Source organism: Rhododendron vialii, chromosome 1a (genome assembly GCF_030253575.1).
Source record: "Rhododendron vialii isolate Sample 1 chromosome 1a, ASM3025357v1".
Classification (NCBI taxonomy): Eukaryota; Viridiplantae; Streptophyta; class Magnoliopsida; order Ericales; family Ericaceae; genus Rhododendron; species Rhododendron vialii.
Genome location: NC_080557.1, coordinates 39,339,096 through 39,358,023, shown reverse-complemented (window position 1 = coordinate 39,358,023; position 18,928 = coordinate 39,339,096). Strand labels below are relative to the sequence as shown.

The window sequence follows — 18,928 nt, the reverse complement described above, 5'->3', positions numbered from 1 at the left end:
TGTGGAATATATACGACTAGCCTAATTTGATTACCTATCTCAAAAGATTATATATACTTATACTATTAGACCTGTCAAACGCATGAGCCTTAATAATTAAGAGTGACATAAATAGATGGCGAATGTAAATTGTGAAATTAACTTACGCACTGACATACTATAATAAATATTTTTTTTGATAGGCAGACATACTATAATATTCCACGAGCACTTTTCTAAAACAGATATGAATTGACAACTAGAGTATGTATATCACTTTTAAATAAGCAAGTAGTATAAAAAGTCCAACATGATTTATGAGACACGTTCGTTAAACATAAATATAAATTAATATAAAAAGATGAACTAAGAAAATGCCACATAAATCATGTGCTATTCCGCCGATCTTGTTTTTTTAAGTTAACAAAAGTATTATTTTGTAGGTTGACCGGGGATTTCATCGTTGGGAAGGTGAACATCACATCAATATTTGTAATGTATACAGGCTCGCATTCTCTCCGATCCAAGTCTTAGACAAAAAGTCTAAATCTGGATCATACGTTGATATAATCAATGATTCAAATTTGAAATATCAGAGACTATAATCAATGGTTCAGATTTGATCATGGACTCATCTTTGACCAAATGCGAACCTTTGATTATAGTCTCTCGAGCCATTGATCATACCAATGGACGATCCAAATTTAGAGTGTCTCGTCCAGTCAAAATAAGAACCGGAGATGATCCAATTCTCACGTATATAGAAGGGGCTCTGTTTATTTTGTCCAGATGAAGTAGCAAACATTTGGGGAAAATGTGGTCATATAGAACTATAGGTGCATACATAATCATGTGCATTCATGTTTGTTTGAAAGGTTAACGTACGGTAGAATCTATATAGTCTTAGATTTGTTTGTGGAGGGCATACTCCTACAATTTTAGGAGGGAGGTCCATAAAATTTTGAAGAAAATCCAGGATGAAAGGGTGTTAGATGTTTCAAAAACATATCGGGCGGGCAAACATAAACAATTTTGAAGTTTTTGAAAGGAAGCTATTAGTATAATTCTCAAGAAATTTTGAAACTTAGATATGACGGCTGCTTAGACTCATATGTTCGATTCGGGCCTAGGTGAGCTAATATTACCACTGGGCTACAATATGATTTATGTGTAGAAGATTCAGATTTATATCGACAAAACGAATTAATAAATCACAAAAATTATTAAATTAACGCAAAATTAACAAGCGCATAACCTTTTTCGAACAAAGACAAAAAGAGATGAGTAAGTCAAACGAATTATTAAACCAAACCACCCCAATTAAGAAGCCAGAGATCTTCCATTTGTTTTCTTTAATTAATTAATTAGGTCAGATCGATCTGCTCTATCTAATTGATGTCGGCCACTGCACCGAGACGTGAAAGCCAGCTGAGCTGAGTGCAGCTAATGGAGAAAGACTTGCACCCCACATATATTCATAGTACAGCCGTACTGATATTTACTACATGTTTATCAATCACATTAAGATTCTTTCTGCATATGTTTTTTTATAACCTTTCCTTTCGGACCACATATATATATGGCAGATTTGCTGTGTTTAGGCTGCCATTGATGAGTAGTGCTATTTTAACCTTGTCGGCTACCTAGTGCCATCTCTTTTAGTTGAGACCTCCAATCTTGTCTAATACGATGATTGATAATCAGGCAAAGCGCCTGTGATCTGAGAGAGACGGTATAGTTCACGTGTGCGCATTAAATAAGACAATATTGTAAAATTAGACTTCACAGGACCTACACTTATAGAATAAGAGGATCCCTCAAGCCATAAACTCAAAAAGTAGGACCGGCTGGACATTATTTTTTTAATAATTGGATCCATCTATTGACAGCCCAATACGACCATTGGCCCATCGAGTAGTTAATGAGTTACGAAATTAAAAAACACACAAAAATAAAAAAAATTCAATTCACTCTATTCACTCATTGGACTTGAATCTTGCTTGTGGGGAACTAGTTTTTGCCAATGATACACAAGGGCAATTTGAAGGAAATCTGGGCTATTTTATAAATAATTTTGGATCAAAAAATTGGAGTTTCTATGCGGCGCCTCTTAAGCCTAGCCTTGTAGGAATATCCTATTGTGCTAACTTTTAATAAGTACTCTCTCCGTCTCAATTTGTTTGTTGCGTCTATTTCGACTTTCTCGTAATTTAAGAAAAGATTATAATTACATTGATTTTGTGTCCATTTTACCCCTTTGTAACTTATATTGTAACTTTTTATCAACTATCTTTTCATGTAATTAATTTTCTCCACTTTTCTTTCAAATCAAAAATTTTAATTTGGGAGGAAGAGATGAGGTGTAAATGGTAATATAGATATCCAAAATTGAAATTTTTTTAAACAAGTTCATCTATATAGTAAGATATGCAATTCTGATCATTAAAATATAGGGCCAAGTGTGGACCCACCTATTACATATTGAGTTGATTTTTAAGTGAATTAACGAAGCAGCACATGTCAATTTAGTCGACTTCTTAAACATTTAGAGCACGTTTTTTTCATTGATCTTGCGTTAATTTTAATGCCCAGTTTTAAGCTGTCGCAATCGTGTCCAGCTCTCAAGTGTCAATAACTAGAATATAGAGAAAAAAACAAATGCAGTGACTATCATACATGTTAACTGACAGCAAACGCCCAGCTAAACTGAAAAACACCACTATAAAAACCACAGCCGCATCCCTCTCTCTCTCGATCCACTCCTCACCTCCTTCTCTCTCTAAAATAATACTGTACTATTCCATCTCCTCCACGCCCATGGAGTACTCTCTAACATCCTACATCCCCTTCTCTCTCTTCTTCTTCTACTTCACAATCTCCTTCACTCTCTTTCTCTACATAGCAAAACTAGTAGGACTGTTCAAGCCATCTTGCAAATGCGACATATGCAAGAGCTACCTCTCCAAGAGCTGGTCATCCGACTTCGAAAACCTCTCCGACTGGTACGCTCACCTCCTCCGCCTCTCCCCCACCGGAACAATCCACATCCACGTCCTCAACAACACCGTCACGGCCAACCCGGATAACGTCGAGCACATGCTCAGAACCAATTTCGAGAACTACCCGAAGGGCAGGCCCTTCTCTGCAATCCTGGGTGATCTTCTGGGCAAGGGTATTTTCAACGTGGACGGCCACTCGTGGAGGTTCCAGAGGAAGATAGCCAGTCTTGAACTCGGCAGTGTCTCGATACGCTCGCATGCTTTTGAGATTGTGAGTTCGGAAATCCAAAACAGACTCATTCCTCTTCTATCCTCGGTTCAAAACGACGTTGTTTTGGATTTACAAGACTTGTTTCGGCGGTTTTCGTTCGATACTATATGCCGGTTTTCGTTCGGTTTGGACCCGGGGTGCCTCAAGTTATCGCTACCCGTGTCGGATTTTGCAGCGGCTTTTGATCTTGCGTCGAGACTGTCCGCTAAGCGCGCAATGGCGGTCTCGCCCTTGATTTGGAAAATGAAGAGACTATTCAACCTTGGCGATGAAAAGAAGCTCAAGGAGGCGATCAAGTCGATCGACTATCTTGCCGGTGAGCTGATAAATCACCGGCGAGAAGCAGGGTTTTCGACCCAGAAAGACCTTCTTTCTAGGTTCATGGGCACCATCACAGACGATCGGTACCTCAGGGATATCGTGGTCAGCTTCCTTCTGGCTGGTCGTGACACAGTGGCGGCCGCCCTGACAAGCTTCTTCTGGCTGGTGGCACAACATCCGGAGGTGGAATTGGCGATTCGTGCTGAGTCGGACCGAGTCATGGGCGAGGCGAGTCAAGGAATCGCGAGTTTCGGGGAGATGAGAGAGATGCATTACTTGCAGGCTGCAATTTATGAGAGTATGAGGCTCTACCCGCCAGTGCAGTTTGATTCCAAGTTTTGCCAAGAGGTTGATACTCTTCCAGGTAATTATACAACTTGAATCTTTGTATTCACCCTTTTGCTAGTACATTTTTTTTGTAAAACGGTTTTTTTTGTTATAATATATATTTGTGTGATTTTTTTCCCCCCTTTTAAAACATTTAATTGAGCTCTCTTTAAAATGAATCTCGACCGTTGATTTCTCATTTTCGGGATACGCTTTCGAATACATAGAATTATATTATTGTTAAGTCTTTAGGATATCCAATTGAGCTTATTGTCTAATGCAAAAAACTGAAGGAATTTTTCTGAATTTTTTCAGATGGCACGAATGTCCAAAAAGGCGCTAGAGTTACATACCATCCCTACGCAATGGGTCGAATGGAACAGATTTGGGGTCTAGATTGTCTTGAATTCAAGCCTGAAAGGTGGTTGGAGAACGGCGTTTTCCGCCCAGTTAGCCCTTTCAAGTACCCCGTTTTTCAAGCCGGGGTCAGGGTTTGTTTGGGCAAGGAGATGGCCCTGGTGGAGATGAAGAGTGTTGCCCTCGCCTTGATACGGCGGTTCGACATCCGAGCGGCGGCAACACCGAGCCAAACACTACAGTTTGTTCCTGGCCTAACCGCCACCGTGAAGGGCGGTCTTCCGGTCATGATTCACGAGCGGAGACTCTAGTTAACCACCTTGTGGTGGTTTACATGCGCATGTATATATGGGATTGTGGAGTAGTTTAGTGTAGATACACACAAATCACCACAGTTTGAGTGCAAAGAGAAAAATCGATAGGCGATTTACCGTATTAATGAACATAATTAACCGGTGAATTAGTTCAAATTAAGCACTAATTTGGTGTGGAATCAGAATGACCCCCTTGCTTGGGACCCTATCCTTCATATACCCATACATTAATGATCAATTTTGATTTTGAATCTCTCTGATTTTCTGAATAGCTAGTTCAAATGCAAAGGGATAGAAAGAAGAACAATGCTAGGTACCCATAAAAGTACTCCGAAAGTATCCAAATGGAGAAATCATCATCCCTTTCTCAGCATTGTTCTTCTTCTTATCGTGTACAGTGATTCTGAACCGTTGATTTCTCGATTTCGGAAAATTTCGAGATACTTTTATGGGTTCATAGAATTACTCTAAGAAGAAAATTCTCTAGTTCATTGTTCACAAATAAAAAATTAGTGATGTAGAACACGTGGAGACTGAATTTCATCGAAGCCTCGGAAATCCAAACGATACTTAATTACAAATTACCCAATTTGGGAAAAATTTGCACGAGCTCCGATTGGGCCAAATGTGGCGGGCTGACTTATTTTTGCACTGCGGTCTAGATTCACCACCCTAAGGTCGTGACATGTGGTGTTTTTCAGCCCAAAACATTCGTTTAGGCCCTCAATTTCAAATTTTTGCCGTTTTAGAAAAGTTTAATTCATTAATAACTTTTAGACCGTAATTTCTTATTAGTTGGTTCTTTTTGGAAAAATCCTGTTTTTCTGAAAAGTTTAATTCATTAATAACTTTTAGACCGTAATTTCTTATTAGTTGGTTCTTTTTGGAAAAAATCCTGTTTTTCTTTCCCGTTTTTAATTTTACGAGTTTCCCCAAATTATGGGACTTTTTTTTTATTTTTTGGCTTAATTTTTTAGGATTTCGGGTTACACCATATATAAAGAGTTGTAACATAATATTTTGATCAACTTTTTCATCAATAATATACAGAGTTTCTCCCTCTTTTAACGTTCTTTAAATTGTATGAAGTATTCAAAAAATTATCCACGGAATGATTTTATTTGTTGATCAAAAAATTGTATTACAAATTGAATGTCTCAGATCATTTGTGTGGGTCACAGCAAATTTTGATAAAAACCATAGGAGATGTGGTATATATACTACTAGCCTAATTTGATTACCTATCTCATGAGATTATATAAACTTATACTATTAGACATGTGAAACACACGAGCCTTAATAATTAATTAGAAGTGACATAAATAAATTTATGGCGAATGCATGTGAATTGTGAAACTTTCGCATTGACAATCTGACATGCTATAATATTCCACGAGCACTTTTCTAAAACTGATATGAATTGACAACTAGAGTATGTATCTCACTTTTAAATAAGCAAGTAGTATAAAAGTCCAACATGATTTATGTGACACGTTCGTTAAACATAAACATAAATATAAAAAGATGAACTAAGAAAATGCCACATAAATCATGTGCTATTCGGCAGATCTTGTTTTTTTACGTTAACAAAATTATTGAGTACTGCTATTGGTACCGATGGTACCGTAGAGAAAATGCACCGACGGCCACTGGACGGCCATCTCCGGCCACCAGATGGCAGATCCGAGCCGTCCAAAAATTTTAAAAAACAAAACCGAGTGGGCCTACGCGAGAATCAATGGCATCCGAGGTGTGTAGGGTACTTGATCTGAGCACCCATTTTTTGTCTATATATGTATATACGTGTATATACACGAAAAATTGGTGCTCGGATCAAGTACCCTACACACCTCGGATGCCATTGATTCTCGCGTAGGCCCACTCGGTTTTATTTTTTTAAATTTTTGGACGGCTCGGATTGGTTGTCCGGTGGCCGTCGGTGCATTTTCCCTACGGTACCATTGGTACCAATAGGATTTTCGAAAATTATTTTGTAGGTTGACCGGGGATTTAATCGTTAATGAGAAGGTGAACATCACATCAATATTTGTAATGTATATGGGCTCACATTCATCCCGATCCAAGTCTTAGACTAAAAGTTCAAATTTGGATCATATATATATATTGATATAATCAATGATTCGGATTTGATATATCAGACTATAATTAATCAATGATTTAGATTTGATCATGATTCTTCTCGGACCAAATGCGAATCATTGATCATACCAATGGACGATCTAAATTTAGAATATCTCATCCAGTCAAAATAAGAACTGGAGATGATCCAATTCTAACGTATATAGAAGGCTGTGTTTATTTTGTCCAGATGAAGTAGCAAACATTTGGGGAAAATGTGGTTACATAGAACTATAGGTGCATATATAATCATGTGCATTCATGTTTGTTTGAAAGGTTAACGTACGGTATAATCTATATAGTCTTAGATTTGTTTGTAGAGGGCATACTCCTACAATCTTAGGAGGGAGGTTCATAAAATTTTGTTAGATGTTTCAAAAACATATCGGGCTGGCACACATATACAATTTCGAAGTTTTTGAAAGGAAGCTATTATAATTCTTAAGAAATGGCTGTTGCTCAGACTCATATGTTCAATTCGGGTCTAGGTGAGCTAATATTACCACTGGGCAACAATATGATTTATGTGAAGAAGAATCAGATTTATCTCGACGAAACGAATTAATAAATCACAAAATTATTAAATTAACGCAAAATTAACAAGTGTAGAGCCTTTTTTGAACGAAGACAAAAAGAGATGAGTAAGTCAAACAAATTATTAAACCAAACCACCCAAATTCAGAAGCCAGAGATCTTCCATTTGTTTTCTTTAATTAAATAATTAGGTCAGATCGATCTGCTCTATCTAATTGATGTCGGCCGGCCACTGCACCGAGACGTGAAAGCCAGCTGAGCCGAGTGCAGCTAATGGAGAAAGACACCCCACATATATTCATAGTACAGCCGTACTGATATTTACTTCATGTTTATCAATCACATTAAAATGTACTAGTGTACTCAGATATTCTGCATGTTTTTTTTTATACCCTTTCCTTTCGGACCACATATATATGGCTGATTTGCTGTGTTTAGGATGCCATTGATGAGTAGTGCTATTTTAACCATGTCGGCTACCTAGTACCATCTCTTTTAGTTGAGACCTCCAATCTTGTCCAATACGATGATTGATAATCGAGCAAAACGCATGTGCGCGGAGAGAGATGGTACAGTTTTTTTTTTTTTTTGATACGCAGATGGTACAGTTCATGTGCCACATTAAGTTGGACAATATATTGTAAAATTACATCTCATAAGATCTACACAGCATTGCGCTTATAGGACAAGGATCCCTCAAGCCATTAACTCAACAAGTAGGACCACCTAGACTTTATTTTCTTAATAATTAGGTCATTCTATTAACAGCCCAGTACGACTCATTGGTGCATCCGTAGTTAATGAGTTACGAAATTAAAAAATAGGAAAAAAAACATATTTCAATTCACTCTGTTCACTCATTGGACTTGAATCTTGCTTGTGGGGAGCTAGTTTTTGCCAATGATACAATAGGGCAATTCAGGGGTAATCTGGGCTATTTTATAAATTATTTTGGATCAAAAAATTGGAGTCCCTATGCGGCGGCCTCTTAAGCCTAGCCTTGCAGGATTACCCTGTTATGCTAACTTTTAATAAGTACTCTCTTCGTCTAAATTTGTTACGCTTATTTGACTTTTACGTAATTTAAGGAAATATTATAATTACATTGATTTTGTGTCCATTTTACGTCTTTGTAACTTATAACTTTTTGTCAACTTTTTTTTCATGTCATTAATTTGCCCCACTTTTCTTTCAAATCAAGTTCAAAAATTAAATTAATTGGGGAGGGAGAGATGAGGGGTAAAATGGTAATATAAACATCCAAAATTGAATTTTTTTGAAACAAACACGTCATTTTGGGACATCCCAAAAATGAATAAAATCTATATGGTAAGATATGCAATTCTGATCATTAAAATACAGGGCCGAGTGTGGACCCACCTATTACATATTAAGTTGAATTTTAAGTGAATTAACAAAGCAGCACATGTCAATTTAGTCGACTTCTTAAACATTTAGAGCACGTTTTTTCCATTGATCTTGCGTTAATTTTAATGCCCAGTTTTAAGCTGTCGCAATCGTGTCCAGCTCTCAAGTGTCAATAACTAGAATATAGAGAAAAAAACAAATGCAGTGACTATCATACATGTTAACTGACAGCAAACGCCCAGCTAAACTGAAAAACACCACTATAAAAACCACAGCCGCATCCCTCTCTCTCTCCACTCCTCACCTCCTTCTCTCTCTAAAATAATACTGTACTATTCCATCTCCTCCACGCCCATGGAGTACTCTCTAACATCCTACATCCACTTCTCTCTCTTCTTCTTCTACTTCACAATCTCCTTCACTCTCTTTCTCTACATAGCAAAACTAGTAGGACTGTTCAAGCCATCTTGCAAATGCGACATATGCAAGAGCTACCTCTCCAAGAGCTGGTCGTCCGACTTCGAAAACCTCTCCGACTGGTACGCTCACCTCCTCCGCCTCTCCCCCACCGGAACAATCCACATCCACGTCCTCAACAACACCGTCACGGCCAACCCGGAAAACGTCGAGCACATGCTCAGAACCAATTTCGAGAACTACCCGAAGGGCAGGCCCTTCTCTGCAATCCTGGGTGATCTTCTGGGCAAGGGTATTTTCAACGTGGACGGCCACTCGTGGAGGTTCCAGAGGAAAATAGCCAGTCTTGAACTCGGCAGCGTCTCGATACGCTCGCATGCTTTTGAGATTGTGAGTTCGGAAATCCAAAACAGGCTCATTCCTCTTCTATCCTCGGTTCGAAACGACGTTGTTTTGGATTTACAAGACTTGTTTCGGCGGTTTTCGTTCGATACTATTTGCCGGTTTTCGTTCGGTTTGGACCCGGGGTGCCTCAAGTTATCGCTACCCGTGTCGGATTTTGCAGCGGCTTTTGATCTTGCGTCTAGACTGTCCGCTAAGCGCGCAATGGCTGTCTCGCCCTTGATTTGGAAAATGAAGAGACTACTCAACTTTGGCGATGAAAAGAAGCTCAACGAGGCGATCAAGTCGATCGACTGCCTCGCCGGTGAGCTGATAAATCACCGGCGAGAAGCAGGGTTTTCGACCCAGAAAGACCTTCTTTCTAGGTTCATGGGCACCATCACAGACGATCGGTACCTCAGGGATATCGTGGTCAGCTTCCTTCTGGCTGGTCGTGACACAGTGGCGGCCGCCCTGACAAGCTTCTTCTGGCTGGTGGCACAACATCCGGAGGTGGAATTGGCGATTCGTGCTGAGTCGGACCGAGTCATGGGCGAGGCGAGTCAAGGAATCGCGAGTTTCGGGGAGATGAGAGAGATGCACTACTTGCAGGCTGCAATTTATGAGAGTATGAGGCTCTACCCGCCAGTGCAGTTTGATTCCAAGTTTTGCCAAGAGGTTGATACTCTTCCAGGTAATTATACAACTAGAATCTTTGTATTCGCCCATTTGTTAGTTCATTTGTATGATTTTCCAAAATTTTTTTGCACCTTTTTGAAACATCTAATTGAGCTCTCTTTGTCTAGTGCAAAAAACTTAATGGCTGTTCCTGAATTACTGCTTTTTTGAAATTTTCAGATGGCACGAATGTCCAAAAAGGCACTAGAGTTACATACCATCCCTACGCAATGGGTCGAATGGAGCAGATTTGGGGTCCAGATTGTCTTGAATTCAAGCCCGAAAGGTGGTTGGAGAACAGTGTTTTCCGCCCGGTTAGCCCTTTCAAGTACCCTGTTTTTCAAGCCGGGGTCAGGGTTTGTTTGGGCAAGGAGATGGCCCTGGTGGAGATGAAGAGTGTTGCCCTCGCCTTGATACGGCGGTTCGACATCCGAGCAGCGGCAACACCGAGCCAAACACCGCAGTTTGTTCCTGGCCTAACCGCCACCGTGAAGGGCGGTCTTCCGGTCATGATTCACGAGCGGAGACTCTAGTTAACCACCTTGTGGTGGTTTACATGCGCATGTATATATGGGATTGTGGAGTAGTTTAGTGTAGATACACACAAATCACCACAGTTTGAGTGCAAAGAGAAAAATCGATAGGCGATTTACCGTATTAATGTACATAATTAACCGGTGAATCAGTTCAAATTAAGCACTAATTTGGTGTGGAATCAGAATGATCCCCTTGCTTGGGACCCTATCATTCATATACACATATATTAATGAGCAATTTTGATTATCATTCTCTCTAAATAGCTAGTTCAAATGCAATAGGAATAAAAAGAAGAGCAATGCTAGGTATCCAAAAAAGGTACCCCAAATGGGGAAATTATCGTCACTTCCCTAGCATTGCTCTTCTTCTTATCAGTTGATTTGTTCCCGAACAGTAATTTCTCCATTCGGGTAATTTTTCGGTACCTTTTATGGGTACATGAAATTACTATAAGGAGAAAATTCTCTAATTCATTGTTTTTTTTTTTTTTTGTGGTAATTTCCCTAGTTCATTGTTCACAAATAAAAAATTATCCATTACGCATTCCCATGAATATCCTATGGTTTAGGTTGCGGCAGTAAATGCGTTATTAATTGTTCGAAACGTGGTTAGAGTTTACTTATAGCACAACTTAACTATACAATAAGAATAAATAAATAAATAAAAACTTCAATATACAATAATAGGGGTTTGGTGAAGGTGAAGTACGTGGACTTGTGAAAGAATATAATAAATCCTTGTCTTCGATTAGTCCGCATTTTTGAATTTTACGGAGGCTAAATATTCTAAATTTTGAGGCCATTGGAGAATTTATCTGGTTGTTGACTTCATGATCCTAGAAATAGTCGAGGTTTACGCAAACTAGCTCGTGAATCCGATTATAAAAAAAAAAAAACTTACTTAGAATAATCATTCCCTTTGCCGATTCGTGCTTTTATAATCAATTTAAAACGCCAATTGATGATCTGTATTCGAATCGCACCGTCCTCCTAATTAAATACTTGCATATGTTTGGCACGCTTAAAAAAAAAAATCTGGCCTAACAAAAACATCGAACCTCCCCCCTGTAAATCTGGCAATGCTTGAAAGTAACATTTTAATACTTTAGATGTCCTCATAATTAGGCCGCTTTCTTGTAAACTTACAAGTATGAAATTTAATTATTTTGGTATTTTTTTACTTTCCGTCGTAATTTTTAGAGTTAATCGTTCGATGAGACGAATCGGAAAAGTATTAAAATATAAACTGATGTTGGAAAAATTCAAATAAGGCGACACTTTAGACAAATAAGACAACTGTTTGATATTCCCTCCGTCCCTTTTTTTGTGTCCAGTATTTCATTTTGGGCTGTCCCTTAATAAATGTCCATTTTGTAAAGTTAGGGGGGTAAAAGTTGGTGTATTGTCTATTTTGTCCCTAAAAGTATATTTTATTTTGGAAAGTTAGTGAGTAAAAGTGTAATGATGATGGGTAAGTAGGGAAAGTGGAGGAAAAAGTTGATGTGAAAGGTGTAATAATGATGTCTTTTTAATAAGTTGGAGTTACGAAGCAGGACACTTAAAAAGGGACGGAGGGAGTATAATTTTCGTTTTTAGTGAACTTTTTTTTTGTTTTTGGTCATTGTACTTTTTAGACTCCTCTCATCGAGACAGATGATTAATCTAAAAAATATCAAGCAAATCTAAAATGTAAATTCATGATTATAACACTTAATTAATAGTGGGCCGAAATGGCTAAGGTGTTTCATAATCATCGCAGAGTGATACATTAATTAGCTAGGCCCAAGAAACTGAAAATCACCTGATTCTACGTTGGTTTTCAATCCAAATATAGTAACAGGAAATTACTGGCCGGCCCTGTTTTTTAGTTGGGGCTCCTTCCGAACCCCCTTTTGTAATTTGTATTCCGTACAGCCCCTTTATAGGGGTTGTTTTACAATTTTACCCCTTTTCCTATTGTTTTAATTGTTTGGGTCTTTTCTTTCGTTTATAACTCGATCGGTGCATGAGTCGATCACTTACGAGGACGCCTGGCAACGAGGAGAGAGGATTGCAGGATTGCAGCGAGAGGAGTAGATCGAGGAGTAGATCGAAGGTGATTGTAACAGTGATCGAACAGAATATTTTACAGTCGTAAGCAATGGTGAGTAAATTATAATAATTGAGATGCTGAATCAGTAAATTGTAAGCAAAGGTGATTGTTTTTTTTGATTATTTGTCTTTCTCGTTAGTGTTTAAGGGAAAGAAGAATGAGATTTGGTTAACGGTGTTAATTTAAGCTAGAATGAGTTTTTGTTATCAGTCGGTGTGAGTTCTGGTTTGAAGTTAAGCTGGATTATTTGATGTTCTCGTTATAGTCTTGTGAATTGTGTGTTATAGGGGATGGTAGTTGCGTATTATGTATTATCACTTACTGTTTGGTGTGAATTTAAGCCAAAATGAGTAAACAGTTGGTGCGAGTTGTGGATAGGGCTAATAGGTGATGTGAATTGTTCGTTATAGTGTTGTGAATTGTGTTACAGGCTAGTTCGTAATATGTTTTAACATTCCTGTTTGGTGTGAATTGTGTCATGCAGTTAGTGTGAATTATTATTTTAATTTTGGATTGTGTGTTATGGTGGGGAGTATGTGCATGGGAGGGGGTGTGAATTGTTAATTTTGGTTCGTGAATTTTGTAGTTTTTGTGATTTATGAGTTTCGTGTGTTCATTTCTTTTCCATTTTTTTGTTGATAGGGTGTGATTTCTGAGAATTCAGTCATCTTGATGTGTAAATGCGGTTTGCGTACTATTCCAATAAAGTGTTGCCGGTCTTTCACGTCGTACATGGATTTGGTCGACAAATTGTGCTTCAAGTTCAGTGGGTTGAGATTCGATTCAGTGAGGCTTTTTTATAATCTACGGGATTATGATGGCTGTGTTTTGGAGAATGATGATGATTTGGAGGTAATGTTTTCTTTAGCTGGTTGTTATGGTGTTGAAGTAATTGACGTTACAGTTGTAAATTCTGGTGGCAGTAATGGTTGTTTTGGGAGTGATGTTATGGCTATTGGAGTTGATTGTTGTGAGACTAGTTGTTTGACTACTGATGTTGGGTCTGTTGGACTTTGTGGTGGTAGTAGTGGCAGTTATGATAGTATTTTTACTAGTTCAAAAGGGAAAGGGTTAGCTGTTAGTTGTTTGACTACTGATGTTGGGTTTGTTGGACTTTGTGGTGGTAGTAGTGATAGTTATGGTAGTAGTTTCACTAGTTCAAAGGGGAAAGGGCCAGGTGTTAGTGGAAGCAGTGATGGTTTGTGTACTGATGTTGGAAGTTGCAGCATTTCGAAAGGGAAAGGTTTAGGTGTTATTCGTTCGGAATGGAGGTTGGATGTTGAGAAAGAGAGAGACTTACTACCCACATTTTGTCAGCATCAGGATCGTGCATTATCGTCTGACGGTTGGCGTCATTATATCAAAGAAGTTAACCAGAAGTTTGAGGGCGGTGCAGTTGAGTTTCGTGATAAATTGGCAAAGTTTGCAATATTTTATGGTTTTGAGTATAGTTTTGCAAAGAATGAAAAGGATAGGGTGACTGTATTTTGTAAGGATGCAGATTGTAAGTGGAGAGTGCATGCGAGGTTGGACAAGGTCAGCAGTTATTTTTATATACGTAGTTTTGATGATATCCACTCGTGTGGTGCTTCTGTCCTTACCACAAAGCATTCGCGGGCTTCGTCCAGTATGATTGGAAGATTAATGAGTGCTGATATTCGAACCACACCGCAGAAACGTCCGGTCGATGTAGTTAGTTCACTGAAGGGTTTGTATAGGGTGGATGTTCCATATAAACGAGCTTGGAAGGGTGTTGAGAAGGGGAGGTCTGAAGACTTTGGGGATTATGATGCATCCTTTGATATCGTGAGGCTGTTAGGAATTCTGATCCTGAAAGCGTGTTTGAAATAGAGGTAGACACTAAGACGAATCGATTTCAAAGGTTGTTTGTTGCGTTCAGTGCATGTATTTCTGGTTTTAAACATTTGAGGCCCCTTTTGTTTGTCGATGGTACATTTTTGAAGGGAAACTTCAAGGGATCATTGCTTTCTGCGAGTGCGAAGGATGGTGATAAAGGTACAACTTTTTAAAGTATTTTTGTGTGGTGAATTATTTTTGGATTGTGAATTATGTGTGAGTTGTTAATTGTTGTACTAATACACTTTTTTTTTTCAGGACTGTTTCCATTGTGTATTGGTGTGGCTGATTCGGAGAGCAATGAGAATTGGTTGTGGTTTATGAAGAAGTTGCGTGGTATTTTGGATGGAGATACGAGAAGCATTGTCTTTGTTTCTGACAGGAATGCTGGAATAAAAGCTGCAGTTCCCAGGGTTTTCCCTTCAGGATTTCATGGGTATTGTCTTTACCATTTGAAGAACAACCTTCGTGGTCGATTGACAGGTAGAAGGAACAAGTATAAAGAGCGCGTGATTGGTCTGTTCAGTTTATGTGCTTATGCACCAAATGAGATGAAGTTTAATGAAGAAATGGCTAGGTTAAAGAAAGCAGGTGGGGAAGCAAGGATTACGAATTTCCTAGCTGATTTGCCTTACGAACATTGGGCTAATGCTTTTTCCCCGGGACAGCGCTATGGAGAGATGTGGTCTAATTTGGCTGAATACTTCAATTCTTGGATAGAGAAGGAGAGGCACTTACCGATCACACAACTGGTTGATCGAGTACGGATCAAGCTTATGGAACAGATGTGTTTTAGGAAACAAACTGCAGCGAAGTGGCGTCAGGTTCTTTGTCCCACAATGGATGAAGCTTTGGCAATTGCTTTTCAGGAGTCCAAGGCCTGGGAAGTAAAATTTTCTTCACCAGATGTGCTCGAAGTTTTATGCAATCCATCTGTCAAGGTGGATATAGGGAGGCATAGTTGCACTTGTACGCAATGGCAATTGAATGGTGTACCTTGTGTGCATGCAGTTTGTGCAATTAAAAAGAGCGGGAAGTCACTGAATGCATGTGTTGAACGTTACTTCCACGCGGAATGTTATCGGGAGGCATATTCTAGACCTATTATGCCTGTTCCTACGCTGTGGAAACCTGAAGTTGCCGGTGATGCTGTGATATTACCTCCTATTTCTAGAAAGCCACCAGGGAGAAATAAGAAGAAGAGGATACGATCTTTTGGGGAGAAGGTCAGACCCATTAAATGTGCTAGGTGTGGAAAGAGAGGATCTCATAACAGGAGGAGTTGTAAGGAGGCTATCAATTAAATACTGCCAGGATTTCATAACAGGCTTTGATTTGAGTGGATATTAAGAAATAAGTTTTCATCTGGATTTAGTGGAATTGTATTGAGTTGAATTGATATTGAGTTGAATTGATTGAGGATTTATTGATTTGGTTATTTTTGGTGTTAAGTTTTTGTGGATTTTGCTGCTTTTTTTCAGAATGGTTTGTATTAATTGTGGTGAACAGGGGTTGTGAATTCTATCAAATAGAGGGAGTAAATTAAACAAGGGAGTGAATTCAACAAGGTGGTGAATTCTGTTTTTGTGAATTTTTTATTTTGTATATTTGTATAGTATGAATCTTTTTTTGGGCGTGTGAACAATATGGTGAATTTTGTTTTTAGGGTGTGTAAATGCTGTCAAATAGACGGGGATGAATTCTATATTTAGGGCGTGTGAAATCCGACCAACAAGGGGGTGAATTCTGTTAATTCTGTTATTATGGTGTTTGAATTCTATCAAAAAGAGGAAGTGAATTCTATTATGGTTCAATGTGTGAATTGTGTTCAATATGGGTGTGAATTCTATTTTGTTAATTTCTCATTGTCAAGCAGATTGCCAATTATAGACGCAGTGAGTTGCCCAGTCAGCTTGAGGATTTTCTTAGAAGAGAAATAGTTTCCAGAAATTCGAAACCTTCTACAATAAGTATTGTGCATGTGAAGGCTAGCAAAATGAAGAATTCACATCTTAAAAAAAAAAAAATTTAACTCGCTAGCCGCAAAAATGAAAAGTTCATGACAAGAAAGAAAAAGAATAGGATTCACATCTCCAAAATAAGAATCCATACTTCGTAAAAAATCAAATTCCAGAACAATAAACTAAGAATTCACACCTCAGAACTTACTACGCAAAAAATGAAGAGTTCACAGCAAAGAAAAAGGGGAGAATTCACATCTCCAAAATAAGAATCAAGATATCGGAAAATCAAAATTCACAAAACGAAGTAGAATTCACACCTCAGAACTTACTACGCAAAAAATAAAGAGTTCACAGCTTTGAAAAGGAGAGAATTCACAGGTCCAAAATAAGAATCCAGATATCGGAAAATCAAAATTCACAAAACGAAGTAGAATTCACACCTCAGAGCTTACTACACAAAAAATGAAGAGTTCACAGCTTCGAGAGAGAATTCACAATTCATACCTCAGAACTTACTACGCAAAAAATGAAGAAAAGGAGAGAATTCACATCTCCAAAATAAGAATCCAGATATCGGAAAATCAAAATTCACAAAACGAAGTAGAATTCACACCTCAGAGCTTACTACACAAAAAATGAAGAGTTCACAGCTTCGAGAGAGAATTTATATCCCCAAAATAACAATCCACATCTCTGAAAATGAAATACATCTAGAAGAACGATAACAACTGAAGATACACAGTCTATCGCTTCAATGCAATAAGATTTTTGGACAGAAACAAGAGAATATCACATCTGAAAAACATTGAAATTTTACACGATTCACAATGATCAATGTGCAGCTAGTACAATGACAAAGATTTTCCAGAAATATGTTGCCGCTTTTGCAATCTATAGAAATGTGTTTCCTACTTTTTCCGCTGCAGTATCTCCTGCATTGGCAAACCTATTAACCCAGCACCTCCTCACGGCTCATTCAATTTGACCTTGTTGTCTCTGCAGTTCAGCTTGCCATGGAGTCTCCTTGCCTCCTCTTCACTTTTGTGCATCTCCAACGTCCATGACCTTGATTTCTAGCTTAGTATCTTGTGTGTGATATCTGCCCTTATCTTTTTGACGTAATGCTTTGTGAGGCTTTGTGCAATCCCATCTACATCATTATTGATATAATGTTGGATGATGTATGTAGGGAGGTATTCCCGAGCACATACATTTAGTTGCCGAACACGTGATGATTGGAAGCACGTGGTAAGTACGATAGGACTTACCGCCGGGCAGTTCGGTGAACAGCGATATGGACCAGTGATATGGGAAGTCATTGATCCATGCAATCTATTCGGCAAAATTAAGGGCCAATGATATGAGAAGTTATGGCTATAAACTGACTGTTCGGCAGTTAGAGACATTCCGATTACATTGGCCCAAGTTACATGTGAAGTAATTGGTCCAAGCAGACTGTTCGGTTATGATACAGCCGAACAGATGATGTAAAGAACCTAGCACGTGATACGAGTGATCACAGGTTTAAAGCAATGCAATCGATATCCGAATAAATGGTACGTGGGACCATAGTTTGAATATAGACAGGACGGTCATCGTGCTAAACAAGTGTTCGGCAATATGGACCAGTGACATGAGAAGTCAATGGTCCAGGAAGGTTGTACGGGCTCAAGGACCAGTTACATGTGAAGTAACTGGTCCAAGCCGTCTGTTCGGCCATGAGACGGCCGAACAAAGATGGAGCTCCAATCGAGAGTAGGAGCAGAGGGAATGCTCTGGAAGATTCCAGAGTAGTCATGTTCCGTAAAGGAATAAGATCCCAAGAATATAGGATCTGAGAAAGATACCCAACAAGTATGGGATGATCGACTCTTAATGGAAAAGAATCCTAAAAGGACTCTTTTCCGTAAACTGATAAAGGAAACGAGACTCCTTGATATCCTGGGTCTCCTATACGAGTTAGGAATCCTATGGCAACAAGGATGCTTGGACAGCAAGCATCCATGAATCTATAAATAAGAGGTAAACCTAGAGGTAAAAGGTACGCAATACATTGCATTATTATTGCTTTCCTACTGATAATTAGGGTTTAATTGCTAGTACGTGATACTAACAAAGGCATCGGAGGGCCTTTGCCACGAGAGGCAAAGGTGCACTCACCCCCTATCTATTTTGCAGATTAGGGTTCAGACGTCGAGCTAGGGTTCCGGTGAAGAGGCACGAATAAGCCGTTGCGATCCAGCTGATCCGAAGCATCAATTGTTTTCATCCCCCTACAATTGGCGCCGTCTGTGGGAAACGAAAGAATTCCCTTTTGAAATACGACCATGGTGGAAGTAACTCCAGCAACACCGCATGAACCAAAAGATGTGTTAGATGAGGGGAGGGACAAAT

General features: G+C 38.8%; 3 protein-coding genes across 3 annotated transcripts; all 3 read left to right on the top strand.

The window, feature by feature from the left end:
• Positions 1-2,740: 2,740 nt before the first annotated feature.
• On the top strand, positions 2,741-4,774 carry LOC131329875 (cytochrome P450 94C1-like). The gene is made up of 2 exons (XM_058363324.1): positions 2,741-3,934; positions 4,213-4,774. The coding sequence occupies exons 1-2, from the start codon at positions 2,797-2,799 to the stop codon at positions 4,563-4,565; spliced, it is 1,491 nt and encodes a 496-aa protein (XP_058219307.1). The 5' UTR covers positions 2,741-2,796; the 3' UTR covers positions 4,566-4,774.
• A 4,073-nt stretch (positions 4,775-8,847) lies between these two features.
• Positions 8,848-10,868, top strand: LOC131329805 (cytochrome P450 94C1-like). Its single transcript, XM_058363217.1, has 2 exons — positions 8,848-10,101; positions 10,266-10,868. Exons 1-2 carry the CDS (start codon positions 8,964-8,966, stop codon positions 10,616-10,618), a joined length of 1,491 nt encoding a protein of 496 aa, XP_058219200.1. The 5' UTR covers positions 8,848-8,963; the 3' UTR covers positions 10,619-10,868.
• Positions 10,869-12,697: 1,829 nt separating this feature from the next.
• LOC131331480 (uncharacterized) lies at positions 12,698-16,021 on the top strand. The gene is made up of 4 exons (XM_058365447.1): positions 12,698-12,764; positions 13,356-14,479; positions 14,533-14,729; positions 14,829-16,021. The coding sequence occupies exons 1-4, from the start codon at positions 12,762-12,764 to the stop codon at positions 15,872-15,874; spliced, it is 2,370 nt and encodes a 789-aa protein (XP_058221430.1). The 5' UTR covers positions 12,698-12,761; the 3' UTR covers positions 15,875-16,021.
• Positions 16,022-18,928: the final 2,907 nt, after the last annotated feature.